Below are 18,284 nucleotides of genomic sequence, written 5' to 3'. Positions count from 1 at the left end.
CGTTTTTTTCTCTCCATTTTTTTTAGATAAATGTCTTTGATGACGTCATATCCGGCTTTTTGTAAAAGTTGAGGCGGCACTGTCACACCCTCATTTTTTAATCAAATTGATTGACATTTTGGCCAAGCAATCTTCGACGAAGGCCGGACGTCGGTATTGCATTTCAGTTTAGTGGCTTAAAATTTAATTAATGACTTTGGTCATTAAAAATCTGAAAATTGTAAAAAAAATGTATAAAACGATCCAAATTTACGTTCATCTTATTCTTCATTATTTTCTGATTCCAAAAACATATAAATATGTTATATTTAGATTAAAAACAAGCTCTGAAAATTAAAAATATAAAAATTGTGATCAAAATTAAATTTCCGAAATCGTTTTTAAAACTATTTCATCTTATTCCTTGTCGGTTCCTGATTCCAAAAACATATACATATGATATGTTTGGATTAAAAACACGCTTAGAACGTTAAAACGAAGAGACGTAGGGTAAAGCGTGCTATGAAGCACAGCGCAACCGCTACCGCGCCAAACAGGCTCGTCACTTTCCCTGCCTTTTGCACTAGCGGCGGACTACGTTCAGTTTCATTCTGTGAGTTCCACAGCTTGACTAAATGTAGTAATTTCGCCTTACGCGACTTGTTTTCTTCTTGAGACAGTGTGTGTTTGTTAGTATGTGTGTGTGTGTGTGTCTGTGTATGTTCGTGTGTGTGCGCACGTGAGTGTGTGTGTGTGTGTGTGTGTGTGTGTGTGTGTGTGTGTGTGTGTGTGTGTGTGTGTGGCTGTGTGAGTTTGTCTGATGTCAATTGGTTTACGCATATTGATGAATTAATCGATTTTGTCTAGCGCGGTTTCGGAGGAACACTGACTGTCTCGATCCGTATAAAATGTCATATTTTGGTCAAAAATACAAATACATGTAATGTTTAAGGTTTCTAGTTTTCGTGCATGAGGGAATAGGATACGCCGAGAAACGCCAAGAACTCGCACACACACCCACTCTCTCTCTCTCTCTCTCTCTCTCTCTGTCTCTCTCTCTCTCGGTGCACCCTCTCTCTCTCTCTCTCTCTCTCTCTCTCTCTCTCTCTCTCTCTCTCTCTCTCTCTTCAGATACATACAGACCCAATGCAAAGAAAACAACACACAACTCTGTTTGCTAACAAAATCTGTTTACTGACAAAAGCTACTGCAACGAAATACGTCACGATTAAAAGAACAATCATCTATAAGTGTAAGTGCCCCTAAATAAGGTAGTAATGTCACAGAAACAGTTATTTTTATTTTATTTTCTGGTCTACGTTTCACAGGGTATTTGAACAGTATAGGTATAAAAGAAAGATTGAGAGAATGGTGGAAGTGTGTGTGTGGAAGGGCGGTGTGTGTGTTTTGGAAAATGAAAGTGAGAGAGAGAGAGTGTACGCAAAGTGAATGTGTGTGTGTGTGTGTGTGTGTGTGTGTGTGTGTGTGTGTGTGTGTGTGTGTGTGCATTCTGCTTTCCACACGATTGGCGACCTAAGGCCTATTTAGGTGGCCATCCACATGTGGATGGCAACTTAACTGGTGGATTGTGTCCTATCACAGTGGATGGTTCCTTCACTCCAGATCTGGATTGCTACCTTATTTGTGGATTGTTACCCACAATGGAATGTAACCTAAAGAATATTGTGGATTGTTACTCGCATTTGTGGAAATGTTACTTGCACTTGTGGAAATGTTACTAATGTTTTAGTGGGGTTTTTTTCTATTGAGAACAGAAAGTGTAAAGTAAAAGCTCCTGCTGAATTTATTTTCAAAACTTTACCAGAAATTGAGTAGACCTATCAAGCCCCCAAACCAAACGTTCGATGTAAGGACCAATGACACTGACAGATCCTCTATTTTTTTTTATATAAAGACAAGGGACTGGGTGGCCGAGTGGTAACGCACTTGCGCGGAAGCGAGAGGTTGCGAGTTCGACTCTGGGTCAGGGCGTTAGCAATTTTCTCCTGTTCAAGTGTTAGTCTTTCGGATGAGACGAAAAACCGAGGTCCCTTCGTGTACACTACATTGGGGTGTGCACGTTAAAGATCCCACGATTGACAAAAGGGTCTTTCCTGGCAAAATTGTATAGGCATAGATAAAAATGTCCACCAAAATACCCGTGTGACTTGGAATAATAGGCCGTGAAAAGTAGGATATGCGCCGAAATGGCTGCGATCTGCTGGCCGATGTGAATGCGTGATGTATTGTGTAAAAAAAATTCCATCTCACACGGCATAAATAAATCCATGCGCCTTGAATATGTGCGCGATATAAATTGCATAAAAAAAATTAATTAAAAAAAATAAAAACATAAATCCCTGCGCTTAGAACTGTACCCACGGAATACGCGCGATATAAGCCTCATATTGATTGATTGATTGATTGAAAAATGAACAAAATAAATACGGAAACACCCCACAAGACTAAACTACAGAAACTCATAAGTAAAAATGCTTTTGATCGTCAAACAGCGTGCTATGACATGTGTTTAAAAAAATAAGTTTCGTCTAGAGCTCGTACTGAGTCTTACTGTGGTATGGCATTCAGTGTCAGTGCCAGTAGGTGTGTGTCAGTGTCATTAGTCACTGTTTGTGTGTGTGTGTGTGTGTGTGCTTCGTTTGTTTGTTTGTTTGTTTGTTTTTAATGGTTGTTATTGTGGTGTTTTTCGTTTTTGTTGTCAAAATTAATCAGTTCATTTCAATGTCATATGATATGTTTTGTAAACTGACAATGAACCGCTAAATATGATTTCAAAGCATCAAATTCATTATTTAAAAAAAAAAAGTTTAAATATTTACCAATAAATTTGTTCAAGTGAAGAGTTCAAAGGTGCCTGCTGCCAAATTGTTCGCACAATTGCAGATTAACTGGAAATTATACGAGTGCATGGGAAGAAATATTTTCCAACATGATACCGGGCAGAACTGAAACCGTCACAGTCATCATTTTGCACAAGACAAGTCAGTTTCTGTCAAGCCCCAAGATATATCAAATCGGCAGACAAGGTTTAATGACCGAACAAATTGTAACTTCTAACCGACTTGGTCTTCGGGTCACAGCGGAGGACGACAATAGCTTAATGGTTTCATTTGTGCTGAATTACAGCTTTTTACTTTTTTACTTTAAAAAAACCCGTTTTTACAAATTTGTTTCTAAAATCATAATTAAATATTTTCCGGGCCATTCACGTCTATGTTTAACATTGCAACTGTCGGTAAAACCGTACTCTATGGATATTGTGTGCAGTTGGTATGAGGTCAAAGACTACAGACGAAAAAAACCCAGAAAAAACTGACATAAATATTGCTCAACTGTCGACGAGCAGTTTTACTGCCCGGTATTGTAATAGATAAGTGCATTGCGTAAACATGACATTTGAAGAAAAAAAAATCACCCTAACCCTAACCCTAACCCTAACCCTAATCCATGACAACGGCTACCTAGAGACGTAAAATATTTTCACAGTAAAAAAACCAAACGCACATCATCAAAAAAGATGATTGATATTTAATCTAAAATAGACTAGAATAAGAGTAAAAACAACATGGGTGGAAGTTGGTGGCCATTCAACGTGTTTTTGTAAAACATGAACTCGTGGTAGTAAAGTTGGTTGGATTTGGTTGCGTATGAAAACGACCAGTGGCATTACAGGAACAAATTGATTCCCATCACAAAAAAAGTCAATGGAGATCGCTTCATCATAGTTATCTCTAAACGTCCAAGGCATAATGGTTGGGTGAAAATGAAACATAAAAAAGTTGTTTCAGTATTTCTTAGGCAACCGTCCAGACTTACTACCACCGATTTTAGAGACAAAGAAAAATATCTTCAAAAATGCACTTTTTACGTGTTTTGGCAGAAATCTTTTTTGGGGATCTTAGAAAAGGTTCTAAAGAATGTTTTGACAAAGAAGCTTTCATCAATGTTTTACCAAAGAGTAGTTACAACAATTTTTCCAACGAATTTCATTCTTGCTTTTTTTAAGTGCAAGGCCAGAATACCCGGAGAGAAGGTTTTTAATTACCACCAAAATTCCGTGGTAATGAAACCAAATCTTTAAATTGGCAATATTCCTGACTTCTGACAAACATTTTGCGACCCATTTGCCCATCTTTTCTTTTTGTTAATTGGCCAAATCGATTGATTAAAGTTTGAATTTTAGGTAACCAAATTTGGAATAGTAGTGCTGTCGAGTGAGTTCACTAAAAGTTGATGAGTCTGGGTTTTTGTCGCCCATATGACTGTAGAAAACAGAGCATTTCTCCAAAAAACTGTTTTGATTAATAATCTTAGGTGGGTGGTAATGCCCCTTTTCTTAGGTAGCAAAATCCAAGAAATAGGTATGTGTGTGTGTGTGTGTGTGCGTGTGTGTTTGAAATGGGAAAGAATTAGCACATCGACAATAAGATAAAGATACATGAAAACGAGAGGGTTGAAACACATTTTAAATCAGACTAAATTGGCTTCCCGCATTACTCAACTGTATAACAGATCCGGCCGTACAATCCTGCATTCAAAAAGGTTTGTTGAGAAGAAGAAGAAAACAAACTCATCTGCTTAAATTCACAAAACCTTCGGTTCGCCCGAGGGGAGGACTGGAGCTTGGCTAAACTTGCACTGGCTGCTGCTAATGACAAAAAAACTTGCTGTTAGACTCCTTCTCAGGGACCATTCAAACTTTCCAGACGCTTTCCCTCTTCTCAACATTATATCCTCACCCTCTCACTCCCCTATTTCCCGCTACCGTTCTCACGGCACCCACTCCCACCTTCATAACATCTACCCGCACCCTCCCGCTGAATATCTGTATAAATAGAGTTGATGGACGCTCTAAACTTACACAACAATTGGAACTCTTTCTGGCATGTCGCATAACAGCGTTTCTTATATATATCTCAAATGACTTAAATTGTGTGTGTATTTTACGGCATGTGTTAGCACAAAGCTCCTTAAAAGAATGCAATGCGTGGAGGAGAATGCGTGGAGGAGTTTCTGATAGTCTTAGATATTCCGTTTTTTGTCTCATTCTACCAGCTTGAGTTTATTGTCTATCATCCAGTCCTTGACTGGCTCATGCAATGTTCGGTGTTGTGACGTACTTTCGGAAGATCACCGGGGGGAGCAGAATCCTCTATCAGGTTGTCGTCAGCACTACTTGTGGTGTTTACATCCATGCCGGCAAATGACGTCAGAGAGTCCCTGCTTGTAGAGTGTATACACACCTGGGCAATTTGGCAGTCAGACAGCAAACCACTTTAAGTATGACACAGGAGGCACTGTAAGCTGATAACCACACAGTCATAATGTTATCAGACCTGGGGACCCCTGTTTTGCACTCAGTTGCAGTATTCTCAAACAAACAATGAGCGTACTCCACACAGCATTTAAGCCATGCTTCAAACATGCTTCACACGCATCTGGTTGATTAAGTTTACCAATACATTTATTTAAAAAAAAAAGCTTCTTTCAATGTCAACTGACAAAAACTGTGTACATGTGTCAAAATACTGGATCGGCTTCTCTGGATGCGCTTGCGAAGAAAAGTAGTACAGGAATGTTTCTCGTCGTATTTTTTTTTCCACTGACCGTACTGATCGTATTCTAGACAATCATGCGTAGAAAATACGGCGAAACCGTATGGGTTCCCAGGTCTGTCAGTTAGATAGCGTTATAACTTATGAGTGTTTGGATTCTGATTGCCAGATTGTTCATCACCAGCAGGGTCAGGTCCAGTAATCCTGTATTATTTTCCGTTGGACGCCCTCTGAAACAAAAGAGTGTATTACATGACATTCAATAGCTGCAGTTTCTAAGAGAAAAAAACACAAACCTATCTATTAAACAGATTTCCAATTTACATCTAATCTAGTCAAACCTATTTATTTCACAGATTTCCAATTTGCATCTAATCTAGTATATATACAAGAATGGATGTGTATGTATGCATGTATGTATGTATGTGTGTATGTATGTGTGCGTGTGTGCGTGTATGTGTGTGTGTGTGTGTGTGTGTGTGTGTGTGTGTGTGTCACAGATGTGCACATGGGTTTAAGTATCTCGATTCATTGTTTCCTTTCACAAATAATAAACCACCTCATTATTGAATACAGCCACAAGTGAATGAAATATAAGTTATCATCCCTGTTCATTGGCTCTATCGACGCCTGTTTTTAACCGCTTGCTTCCCTTTATATAATACACCGTCCACAGATCGTCGTTCTCCCGAACTAACTCCTTAGTATGTCAAAGTAAGAGTAATACCTAATATACTGGACTCGCAACGAAATATACAAACAAATGACAATGAACAACGTTTCGACCTAAAGGTCTTCAACAGGTTAAAAAAAAAAAATGAAAACACAATACAAATATCAAAACGACTTATCAGAGATGATGTCCTCCAAGCGCAAAAGAAAGGGGAAAGGGAGATAAATCAAAAAGAAAAATGAGCAATGAAAAAGGAAACCAAAACGAAACAAATCAGAATAATAACGCTGGAAGGGCCTGAAGTTGAAAGAGAGAGAGAGAGAGAGAGAGAGAGAGAGAGAGAGAGAACTCAGAACTCAGAACTTTATTACATAAGGATAAAGGTTTTAGGCTTAGCCTAATCTTCCAACCTGTCCTTGGAACATATACAGAGAATAATTGTAAACGAAAGCAAAGACTGCGCACATACACACACACACATCCACGTATACACACACACATGCACACATAAACTCACACACACACACACATGCACACACACACACACACATGCACACACACACACATGCACACACACACACACACACATATACACACACACATGCTCGCGCGCGCGAGCGTGCGCTCGCATATCTACACACAAGCACATGCTATCATTTCATACCTAAAAGGAACAGTATCTAATCAAAGTATTAAACTAGTAAAACATCAAAATAATGGTCGAGTATAAACATAAAAAACAAAACACTTAAGAGCATTGCATACATTATCCGAGTACACAATGGAAACTAGACAGCAGGGGCAGTTTATAGTGTGCTCAAATGTGTGTGCAACTGCCTTTTAAAGGCCTTTAATGATGCGGATCGTTTGATTTCTATTGGCAAAGAATTCCACAGAGATGATCCTGAAAAAGCTAAGCTGGATTTATAAAGATCTATACGAGGAATTGGAGGAAGTAAATTTTGAGACCCATACCTCTTCGTAACATGTGTAAAATAGGATTGCACATAACTGGGCACATCACCATGAACTACTTTATACATAAAGACAGCCTTATTGTATGCAAGGTGGGTTTTTAGGGGAAGGAAATTAAGGATGTTTAACTTCATTTCTGTAGACATGTGCGATTCATACAGGATAAGTTTTGCAGCACGACGGTACAAAGAATTGAGTTTTAATAAGTGAACATCGCTGCAGCCATCCCACAATGTCGAAGCAAAATTAATATGAGGCATTATATGAGCATGAACGAACATTTTTAATGTTTCAGACTTCGCATAATGTTTGAGTTTTGACAGCAAATACAAATTCCTTGATAACACTTTGCAGAGGTTGCTTATGTGTGTTTGCCATTTCATTTCTTCATCAACAGTTACACAAGTCAAGTCAAGTCAAGTCAAGTTTTATTCCGATAAAACCCCGTGAGGGTACATGGAAAATTAAAAAACACAATAAAAACACATTTCATTCAACACCAAATAAAAGGAACTAAAACAAAAAGAAATCAGACTATGTACAGAAAAGGGAGTTGAGGGGTGAGGGAGAGCAAAAACAATACAAGAAACAATTCAACAATAATAATAATAATAAATAATAATAATAATAATAATAATAATAATAATAATAATTGTCAGTAAGTACTGGTGTCACATGACTGATGTGAACCAGTTGATTGGCTAATGGCGATGTGCTAAAACTGTTAGCGCACTCTTGGAGTGCGCTAACTTTTCCACAGAGCGTATTATTATGCCCTTTGCCTAAGCAAGACTGTGCTCTCATCCTCAGAATTAATTATTGACATGTAGCTTATATTCTCCACAATACCAAATGACCATAAATTCCCTGCTTCTCAATTAAAGCAGAAGTGGGGTTTTTTTCTGACAGATTGCATGTGCCTGTGCCAGTGCCAGTGATCTAAAAAATAGAAGCCGCTGTGTTTCATCTAATTTTCGCCGACTTGCATAGATTCTTCTCATATGCCGTGTTAGTGGCATGTAGCTTATCATCCACATTACCAAATGATGAGTTAGTATACAATTCCCAGCGGCGAACAGAAAACACAAGTGTTATTCCGATAACGCACCAGCTAGACAAGTTTGGAAGACTGACTCGATCGACTCTGTAGCAGACAACACAGAAATACGACTACATCAGTTCAGTAAATGAATAGTTTCAGAATTATTATTTCAAAGCAAGAACAATCGTAATCGAAAACGTGTAAGGTTCAGAACGTTCTTAACATATATAAGATTTATTAGCAGCCTGCCTCATGCGTACAGACTCAGTGCAGACTGCAGTCGTTCCATTGCCCAGGTTGGCAGGTAGCCTAGCAGACGACATTAACCCCGCTCAGCAAATTAACATGTTGGGCAAATGTGAACGAAAAAACGATGGGGATATAATACGTGTAGGGTTCAGAGCATTCTTACCGTTCATATTTAGTACCAGACTCCCCGATGATTGAAGATACAACACGAGAAATATGCCACATTTGTTTTGAAAATGTGCGAACAGTCGAGTCCCGCTTTGAGTCAATTCAAGGGGAGTCACTTCGCACAGTCAATCCGTCGAAGCTCGACTGGAGGTTTCGAATCGCAAATAATGAAGAGCCTTTCTCCGAGTTCAAATGAGGTCTCTCTGAAAGATCATCACTGTTCAGATTAACGCTACACTGGAATTTACCAACAGAAATTAAAATGCGTGTGACGAAAGCACGACACACTTGAGACACCCCACACAAAAGTAGATCTTTACTGTGCACGACCTGACCACACAGTTATGCCTATTCAAATGCGCGTTGCAAAATGTGCATTTGGAATCTTCTTTTTTCTATGGCGGTACTGACAATATCGTTATTGAAACAATCCCAGTGCACTAAGGGATTTATAGAGCAAATCTCGAAAATAATTATTGAACTCAGCGCTATGCGCTTCGTTCAATAATGAATTTTCTCGATTTGCTCTATAAATCCCTTAGTGCACTGGGATGTCTCAATAACTAATATAATAATAATAATAATAATAATAATAATAATAATAATAAAACACACAAAGTAATTACATACATTTCTTTACTATGGGAAATGGGGGGAAGGGGGAGGGGGGGGGGTGATGGGTGAGTTAACATAAGGACAAAGATACTATTACAAACAACACAAAACAGATAACGGAGTATAAAGCTAAAAGAGAATTAAATTTTACTCGCTTCTCAAACAGTCCATGACAAGTGTCATGAACTTTGCGAGTTTTAGCAATAAACTCTTTTTTGTAGTGGAAAAAAGCTCTCTGAATTTAACTGAATTGGGGCGGGCATAATAATAGCACCGTAACAACTGTTTTCTATAATTGGTAAAAAAAGGACATACAAAAATATAATGGAACTCGTCCCCAAGGTCACCTGATGAACATTTGTGACAGATTCTGTCTTGTCTGGGAATACTAAGAGTCCTACCTTTTTGTATAGGCAATTTATGATTCAGTGTTCTAAATTTTAAAACAGCGTTTGCTAAATTAACCGGCAGGATGGACAAGTACTTTTCAAACTCAAAATTCTCTTTATACATTCTATAATTATAATAAAACTCATTGTTATTTATTTCTGAATGCCAGGTTTGGACAAATTGGTCTTGTAGCCTATTTTTCATCAGTGCTTTGAAAGTATTAAAATAACCACCATCCGTTACATTATCGATAGTTTGATTGTGCCAAAAATCACTAAAGCCTAACTCATTTAGAACACCATGGACAGAAAGCAAAAATTTTGACTTGTATACACCAGATTCATACATTTTAAACAAAAAACGATATGTCACACAAGAAAGTTTGTCAGAACCATTTGAAAATGCAAGTTTGTACCAAAAATTCAACATACGACATTTCGCTTGAATACTTACAGGGAACTGACCTAATTCACCCAAAACCATGTTTGTTGGTGTTGATTTGCCAACTTTCAAAATCATCTTAAAAAATCGTATCTGTAATTTGTTAGCTAGATCAGACATGTAAGGGCACCATACTTCAGAACCGTAAAGTAAAATAGGGACCACAGTTTTTTTAAAGAGGTCAATTTGGACATCAAGAGGCAAAAACAGTTTTCTAGTTTTACGTAATAAAGCAAACATGGCCTTGGAGGCACGGTCATACAAATTCTTCTGTGCAACAGTAAATTTACCATTGTAGCTAAATTTAATACCCAGGTATTGAAAATCATACACAATATCAAGTTTCCGACCATTGAATGTATGCGGTGTTCTTTAACTTGCTGTATTTGAGTTGTACCTAAGGTCAGTTGTAATTTAAGAGGACTTAGCTGATGCTTTTGTCTTGTGGTAATAACAATGCTTTTAGTTTTTTCTGGGTGCAGTATCATGGCATTTGATGTGCACCATTTCGCAACTTCGTCCAAAGTGTTCTTCAGGGAAGAATTTACTGATTCCAACGAGGTGTTACTGGTATGGATAGACGAATCATCTGCAAAAAACTCGCATTTGACTTTATCATCCGATACATGTAAAGGCAAATCATTAACGTAAATACAAAAGAGAATAGGTCCTAATATAGACCCTTGAGGGACGCCATGTCTTACTAGTGCAGTAGACGAATTCTGGCATTGTAGAGTGACATACTGTGTCCGGTCAGCAAGATACGATTTAAAGAAGTCACAGACCGAATCGTTTCTCAAATAATAGTGTAATTTTTTCAGCAATATGGAATGATCGACTAAGTCAAATGCTTTCTTAAAGTCCAAAAACAATGCTCCTGTAACTTCAGACTTGTTCATTGCTGACAGCCAAGCTTCGCAGAGAGACGTAAGAGCTGTGTGGCAAGAATGCTTGGACCGAAAACCGGATTGAAACTGATGGAACAAATTTTGTTCTTCCATGTAAGCAAGAAGATGCTTGTGCACATGCCTTTCTAATGGTTTTGACAAAACAGGCAGTAAAGAAATGGGTCTAAAATTACTTGGGTCTGAGAGATCTTTACATTTGGGAAGGGGTATGACTTTGGCGCTTTTCAATTTAGACGGAAAAAAGTTCTGCTCAATACTAAGGTTATATACAAACGTGAGCGAATCCACAATATACGGTAGAGAAAGCTTCAATAACTTCACGGGTATTTTATCAGGACCCATGGACTTTTTATTCTCCAGGTTTTCAATAAATGTTCCGACCTCATGAACTGCAATCGGAGGAATGATAAACGCTTCATTGTTTATTCTGTTCTGCTGACAGAATTCGTCCAATTTTTCAAAACAGTCATCTCTGTCCTGAGAATTTGTTTCTGCCACAGAAGCCTTCAATTTATCAGCTAAAGATATAAAATGATTATTAAATTCTTCCGCAGATAGTTTTGTTAGATTAGCAGTTGACCTTTTCCTAGATTTATCAAGGATTTCATTTACTGCCCGCCAAATTGTTGCAGTATCTTTCTTATCGGAAATTAATTTATCAAAGTAACCAGTTTTGGATTGTCTCACACGGTTTAACACCTCATTCCTCTGCTGTTTATATTCGTCTGTCATCTTATTTTCCTTGAAATAATCTCTCAGAGCCATCGCCTCTATAATATCTGATGTTAACCAAGGCGGAAGTCTGGCATGTTTTACTCTATGCTGACGCAGGGGCACGTGTTTATCTATAATTGTGCTTAAAATGCTATACAATTGATCAAAAGCATCATCTGCAAGACTGAAATCAAAAACGCTCTGAAATGGAGCTTCACTAAGATCACGAAAAAATGCAGACTCATCAAAATGTCTAAAACTTCTGTATTCTATGGTCGTGTGGCCTTTTGGTCCTGATTTAGGCAAGCGCATAGAGACCGAACAAAAAATAGGCATATGATCGCTAATACTGGAATTGGACACATACACATTAGAAACAATCTTCTTATTATCAGTATATATGTGATCAATAAGAGTTGCAGTTGTGTCTGTTATTCTTGTTGGGTTCAGAACCAGTTGATGAAGACCTAATAAAGTTGTTGTTGAATTCCATACTGTTTGAGGCTTATTCAGATTAATATTAAAATCTCCAAGCAATACAATATCTTTATTGCGTGATTTGACTTTATCCATCATCTGAATGAAATATTCTGACCAAATCGGCAGGGTTACGATATATATATATAACCTATGAGCAGAGGTGAGGATTTACAGTTTTTTACTTCAATCCAAATGCACTCAATATTGTCGTCCTCTAAATCAGTTCTTCGTGTTGCAAATTCAGAAATTGATTCATGAATATAGACTGCAATGCCTGTCTGATTCTTCCTCGCAAAACAGAGTATTGGGGAATGTAAATCAAGTTATCGGCAATTCTCGAGTCGAGCCGTGTTTCGCTCATCCCCAAAACAAGAACTGGCTTTGAGCTTTGGTTTAGCAGCACGGAGAGAGAGAGAGAGAGAGAGAGAGAGAGAGAGAGAGAGAGAGAGAGAGAGAGAGAGAGAGAGAGAGAGAGAGAGAGAGAGAGATAGAAAGAGAGAGAGAACTTGAACTTTATTACAGGAAAGATAGCATTAGGTCCGTAGGACCTTTCTTACAGCTAGTCCTGATCTAAGCAAAATGGTTATAATCGAAATGGGAATACATAGGAACAAACTTTTTATGATGAAACGCAGACACACGCAATAATAGTAATATAAGAATAAGATCATTCTTTACAGACATGGGATATACAGATATCACAATACGGGCAATACAACCATACATTATCAGAACACACACCAAGTTGACGCAAGACACACATGCACATTTCAGGATAGAAGGCATACATACGTTTGAGCAACCAGGCACATCACATTAAAGTGATGTTTGAATGTATTTTTGCAGATGTGCTTTGAATGTTTTAAGGTTACTGATCGATTTTAAGCATGTAGGTAGGGAGTTCCAGACATAGGCTCCCGAGTATGAAAGACTAGTTTTAAATATGTCAATGCGTGGTTTCGGGCAGGCCAGATTATGCTTGAAGGTGGAATACCGAGAAGGAGTTGATTGAAACAAGTGAGTTAGATATTCGGGTGCTTGGTCACGTAGGATCTTGTGCATGAAAACTGATTTATTAAATAAAAGCTGTTGTTTAAGTTGAGGTATATTGAGGGCTGTCAGTTTTGCGTCAGTAGTTAGTGATGGGTCAGGCAGAATGAGTTTAGCTGACCTTCGATGACGAGAATTTATAGTTTTGAATAATGCATCACTACAGCCATCCCAGATGACAGAGGCATAATCAATGTGAGGTTTGATGTGGGCGTTGTAGAACATTTTTCGGGCGTCTAAAGTTATGACTGACTGAAGTTTTGAAAGTAGGAATAAATTTCTTGAAACGCGTTTACACAGATGTTCAATGTGGGAATGCCACCTAAGCTTATCATCGATAATCACGCCTAGCAGTTTGTGTTCGCTAACCTTTTCTATTGAGTTTCCGTTGATGGTGAGATCTAGTGAGAGGGGGGACAACTGATGCTTCTGGCGCGTTGTAATTACCATTGATTTAGATTTCAGAGGGTTTAGGACCATGTTGTTTTCAGAGCACCATTGTGAGATGTCTCTAAGGGTGTGCTGAAGAGATTGTTGAATATTTTCAAGGCGTCTATTTTGTGTCCGTAGTGTTGTGTCATCAGCGAGCATGTGGCTTTCTACTGAGTTGTCAGAGAAGTGAAGTGGAAGGTCATTAACGTAAATACAGAAAAGAATAGGACCTAAGACAGAGCCCTGGGGTACTCCATATAACACGGACTCCTCTCTTGAGTACGCACCATGTACATAGACTTGTTGCGATCGGTTTTCAAGGAAAGACTGAAAGAAAGACAGAGAGTCAGATCCATTGAGATATAGTGATAATTTGTTGAGGAGAATTTTATGATCAACAAGGTCAAAGGCCTTAGAAAAATCTAAGTATACGACCCCAGAGAGCTGGGAGGAATTTATGGCTGACAGACATTTGTCTGTCAAAAGCGAGAGCGCAGTAGAACATGAGTGGTTACTGCGGAAACCAGACTGCAAGGGGTGGAAAAGGGCCAAACGGTCCATGTATTTTGTGAGATTAATGTGAATATGTCTTTCAAGAAGCTTTGATAGTACTGAGAGTAAGGAAATAGGGCAGTAGTTGCTAACATCAGAAGTGTTTTTTGATTTGGGGAGAGGAATAAATAGGTAATAGGGTGTCATACCAACATTCCAATGCTTGATCAGGGACCGTGTGGTTGAAAACTTGGTCAAATCGTGCTACGTTTAGATCGAACAGGAAGGAATCACGATCAAAATTTTTAAAGGATCGAAAAGATATGACTGTGTGACCTGTATGATTTGATTTTGGCATTTTAGTGGTTTTAGTACAGAATATTGGAGAATGATCACTAATGCTAAGATCTGCGAGTAAAGCATTTAGTACTGAGGAGTGGTTGTTTGAGTAGATGTGATCAAGCAAAGTAGATGAAGTTTCTGTGACTCTAGTGGGTAAAGTTATAAGCTGCTTGAAACCTAGTGATGATACAATCCCATCCCATCGAGGCTGAGGTTTTAATAAGTCAATATTAAAGTCCCCGAGTAACAGGATGTCTGCGTGAGGTTTACATGTATACACTGTATCTATCATCTCGATAAGGTCATCGTACCAGTCACCAATGGCAGAAGGGTTTCTGTACAGAAAACAAACAAGAGTAGAAGGGGCTGTTTCCTTTAGTTTAAACTCTAACCACATGCATTCAATGTCTTTGTGTTCTAAGTCAGGTCTTCTACGCGTGTATTGAACAATGGAAGAGTGGATGTAAGCAGCGATGCCATTTTCACCCGTACGACGGGAATCACGACGTATGACGTCATAATCAGGGACTACGGATGCGGGTATCGGGGATGCTGTCGTGTAAGCGTGATTCGGTGATGCCGTATAAGTGGTACACGGGGGTTACGCTGTGTAGAAAATTGCATATGTCTTGTACTTTGGCATCTAGATGGTAAACATTTAAATGACCAACATGCAGCATTATCAAACACAAGAAGAAGGAATACACGAAAACTTCAAAAAAATGAATTAAAGCAAATAAGCAAGAACAACTCAAGAAATACGGCAGCAGCTAATTAAAATCACTAGCAATGGCTGTCGGTAAAAACATAATAAAACATTCAGCGTGCAAGTGTAACTAATAAAGGCACTTTGATCGCCATGGTCACACGGTCACACGGGTCCGACCAAGTCAATTAAAACACAATCGTTTATGGTCACACGAGTCCGACCAATTCATATGATGCACAAAGGTCACTCAAAGTCGGTGGGTCCGAGCAAGTCAAAATAAAACACAATGGTTTATGGTCACACGAGTCCGACCAAGTCATATGATGCACAAAGGTCACTCAAAGTCGGTGGGTCCGAGCAAGTCAAAATAAAACACAATGGTTTATGGTCACACGAGTCCGACCAATTCATATGATGCACAAAGGTCACTCAAAGTCGGTGGGTCCGATCAAGTCAAAATAAAACACAATGGTTACCATCAGTGTTCACGAGGAGAACTGAATTACCATGTAATATAGTCCATTGTGGAGTTCAAAATAGATACCGGTAAGCACATGAGGCAGACGAACAATATTCTTAAAATAAATTCACTCCAGAAATTAAACTTGCAATTTTCACGAAGGAAGACAATTTAGTCACCAGGAATTATGCACGGCCAAGGTACGAACAGACACACATTCATGATGAACTGCTCTTTCGTAAACACTCATACATAGACACACACAAACACACACACACCCACAATTAACATAACGCTTGTGCCCTCAGTAAGGACATCAGCATGGGAAGGAGAGCGGGACCATTGAATGACGGATGGGGAGGAGTGAGGTAATAATCTCTTCTGGGTGGAGACTGGGCAATGGGGTAACCAGCAGAGATCGGCCAATCAGGCTGATTGCGGTCGGACTGGAGACGGTCACGTGGATTGGAAGAGTCCCACTGTGGCGATGACTGGAGGCGGTTGACCTGATTGGGGCGAGAGGACCAGGTAGAGTGGTTACCGGGGAGGAGATGGTCACGTAGGTAGGGAGGGTTGACCTGAATGGGGCGAGAAGACCAGGCAGAGTGGTTGCTGGGGAGAAGATGGTCACGTGGGTTGGAAGGGTTGACCTGGTTGGGGTGAGAGGACCAGGCCGAGCGGTCTCTGGGAGGACCGGCTGACCGGCCAGGCAAGCCTGTACTGCCCAGCGGGAGACTTGTTGGGGTGGGGAGTAGAGGGTTACCACGCTTGGGACGGCTATCGTGTACTGCTTGAGCATAGGAAGGTCGGACTGGGGAGTTGTTGTTATGGAGACCGGAGGGCTGGCCAGACCTGTCATTACGGTCGGTGGTGTGAGGAGAAGGAATAGCAGCCTGGATGTTCATGGTCAACTTTGCCAGACCATGGGGAGTACTGGGGTGAAGATTGTCGTGGTACAACGCCTTTTTAGGTAGGTCCTTGGCAGTACGGAAGGTGGAGGTGTTGTCGATGAGATCAACGCCCTCACTCTCACACATCTCCGCAAGGTGCATGTTGGATTCGACCACTGTTTTGCACAGGGAATCACTCTTGCGGAGAGGGGGGAGAATGGAGGAAAAGGCTAGGCGGGCGTTGGGAAAAAGAGAGAGAGAGAGAGAGAGAGAGAGAGAGAGAGAGAGAGAGAGAGAGAGAGAGAGAGAGAGAGAGAGAGAGAGAGAGAGAGAGAGAGAGAGTGAGTGTGTTAGGTCGAAACGTCGTTCATTGTCATTTGTTTGTATGTTTCGTTGCGAGTCCAGTATATTAGGCATTACTCTTAGTTTATCATCTCGCATGCAGTCACTCCCTGTTTACTCCTTAGTATGTCATCGAGAATAGAGGATTTGGGGTATTTTTCATGCAATGACGTCAGCGCTTTTCGGCGATTTGTCAATGCATTTCGTACCAATAATGTCGGTCACGCTTGAAACTATTGCTACTTCATATTGCTTTCTAAACTTATACGAAGTGACCGGGAGTTATGAACTGAAATAGCCCCGAACAGTGAGATATAGAGAACAGTACACAAATACGAACGGAGCGATTCGGAAACTCGAGTCAGACGTCGCCACGCTCGAGAACTCAAGTTTAATACACTACATTGGGGTGTGCACGTTAAAGATCCCACGATTGACAAAAGGGTCTTTCCTGGCAAAATTGTATAGGCATAGATAAAAATGTCCACCAAAATACCCGTGTGACTTGGAATAATAGGCCGTGAAAAGTAGGATATGCGCCGAAATGGCTGCGATCTGCTGGCCGATGTGAATGCGTGATGTATTGTGTAAAAAATTCCATCTCACACAGCATAAATAAATCCCTGCGCCTTGAATCCGTATGTTGAAATATGCGCGCGATACCACGATAACAAGCTGCATAAAATAAAATAAATAAAATTTAAAAAAATATTTGAAGTTAAAATCTTCCTCGCCGACAGTGCGACAGAATAGCTCAGTTGGTACACGCTCGATCATGCTTTTGTGGTCCCGGGTTTGATTCGCTTCGACGGCAATTTTATTTTTATTTGTTTCTGAACTCGTAATTCTTGTGTTTTATTCATTTGCTTCATTCCAAGCGTTTTGGATAATGAAATGAATCGAAATAATAAAAAAAAAGTTACACGGATATAATATTTCCAGCGGGACAATATCCCCAGCCGCAGAATTACCCAATCATTTTTTTTGTTTAGTAACATCACGCTGTCGATCCAAATATTCTTAGTACACTCCCCATAGGCATAGCATCCTGTTTGCGGAAACGACGCAAGATAAAGGTGACTCTCATACTAAAACGCATAAAAAAGGATACTGTTTGTCAATTGTGTCACTTGATTTTGATAGCGCTGCTTGCTAGTGTACTAAACTAACTTCATGCTTTCATATGTCTACTTTGGATGACATTTTGAAGAGCACTTACACGATTTGCGCTGTAACAAGTATTTGTTTAGTCTATGTTTCCCGTAGCGCCAGTTTCTTTGAACGTCAACCGCCACCGCTCAGTTCGTGTGACTCGCAGCCGTTTGTTGCGTTTTAGATTTAGAGGTACACAATAATG

The 18,284-nt window shown here is 39.6% G+C and overlaps 1 protein-coding gene across 1 annotated transcript in view; it reads right to left on the bottom strand.

Moving 5' to 3' along the window:
• Positions 1 to 3,724: 3,724 nt before the first annotated feature.
• Positions 3,725 to 18,284, bottom strand: part of LOC138981339 (uncharacterized) — a 47,161-nt gene continuing 32,601 nt past the window's right edge. The window contains exon 9 of the mRNA XM_070354226.1: positions 3,725 to 5,785. Coding sequence (XP_070210327.1) covers positions 5,765 to 5,785 — 21 coding nt within the window. The 3' untranslated portion in view covers positions 3,725 to 5,764. The remainder of the gene's footprint in view (positions 5,786 to 18,284) is intronic.

The sequence above is a fragment of the Littorina saxatilis genome, linkage group LG12 (genome assembly GCF_037325665.1).
Source record: "Littorina saxatilis isolate snail1 linkage group LG12, US_GU_Lsax_2.0, whole genome shotgun sequence".
Taxonomy (NCBI): domain Eukaryota; kingdom Metazoa; phylum Mollusca; class Gastropoda; order Littorinimorpha; family Littorinidae; genus Littorina; species Littorina saxatilis.
This window is presented reverse-complemented; position numbering and strand designations above follow the sequence as displayed.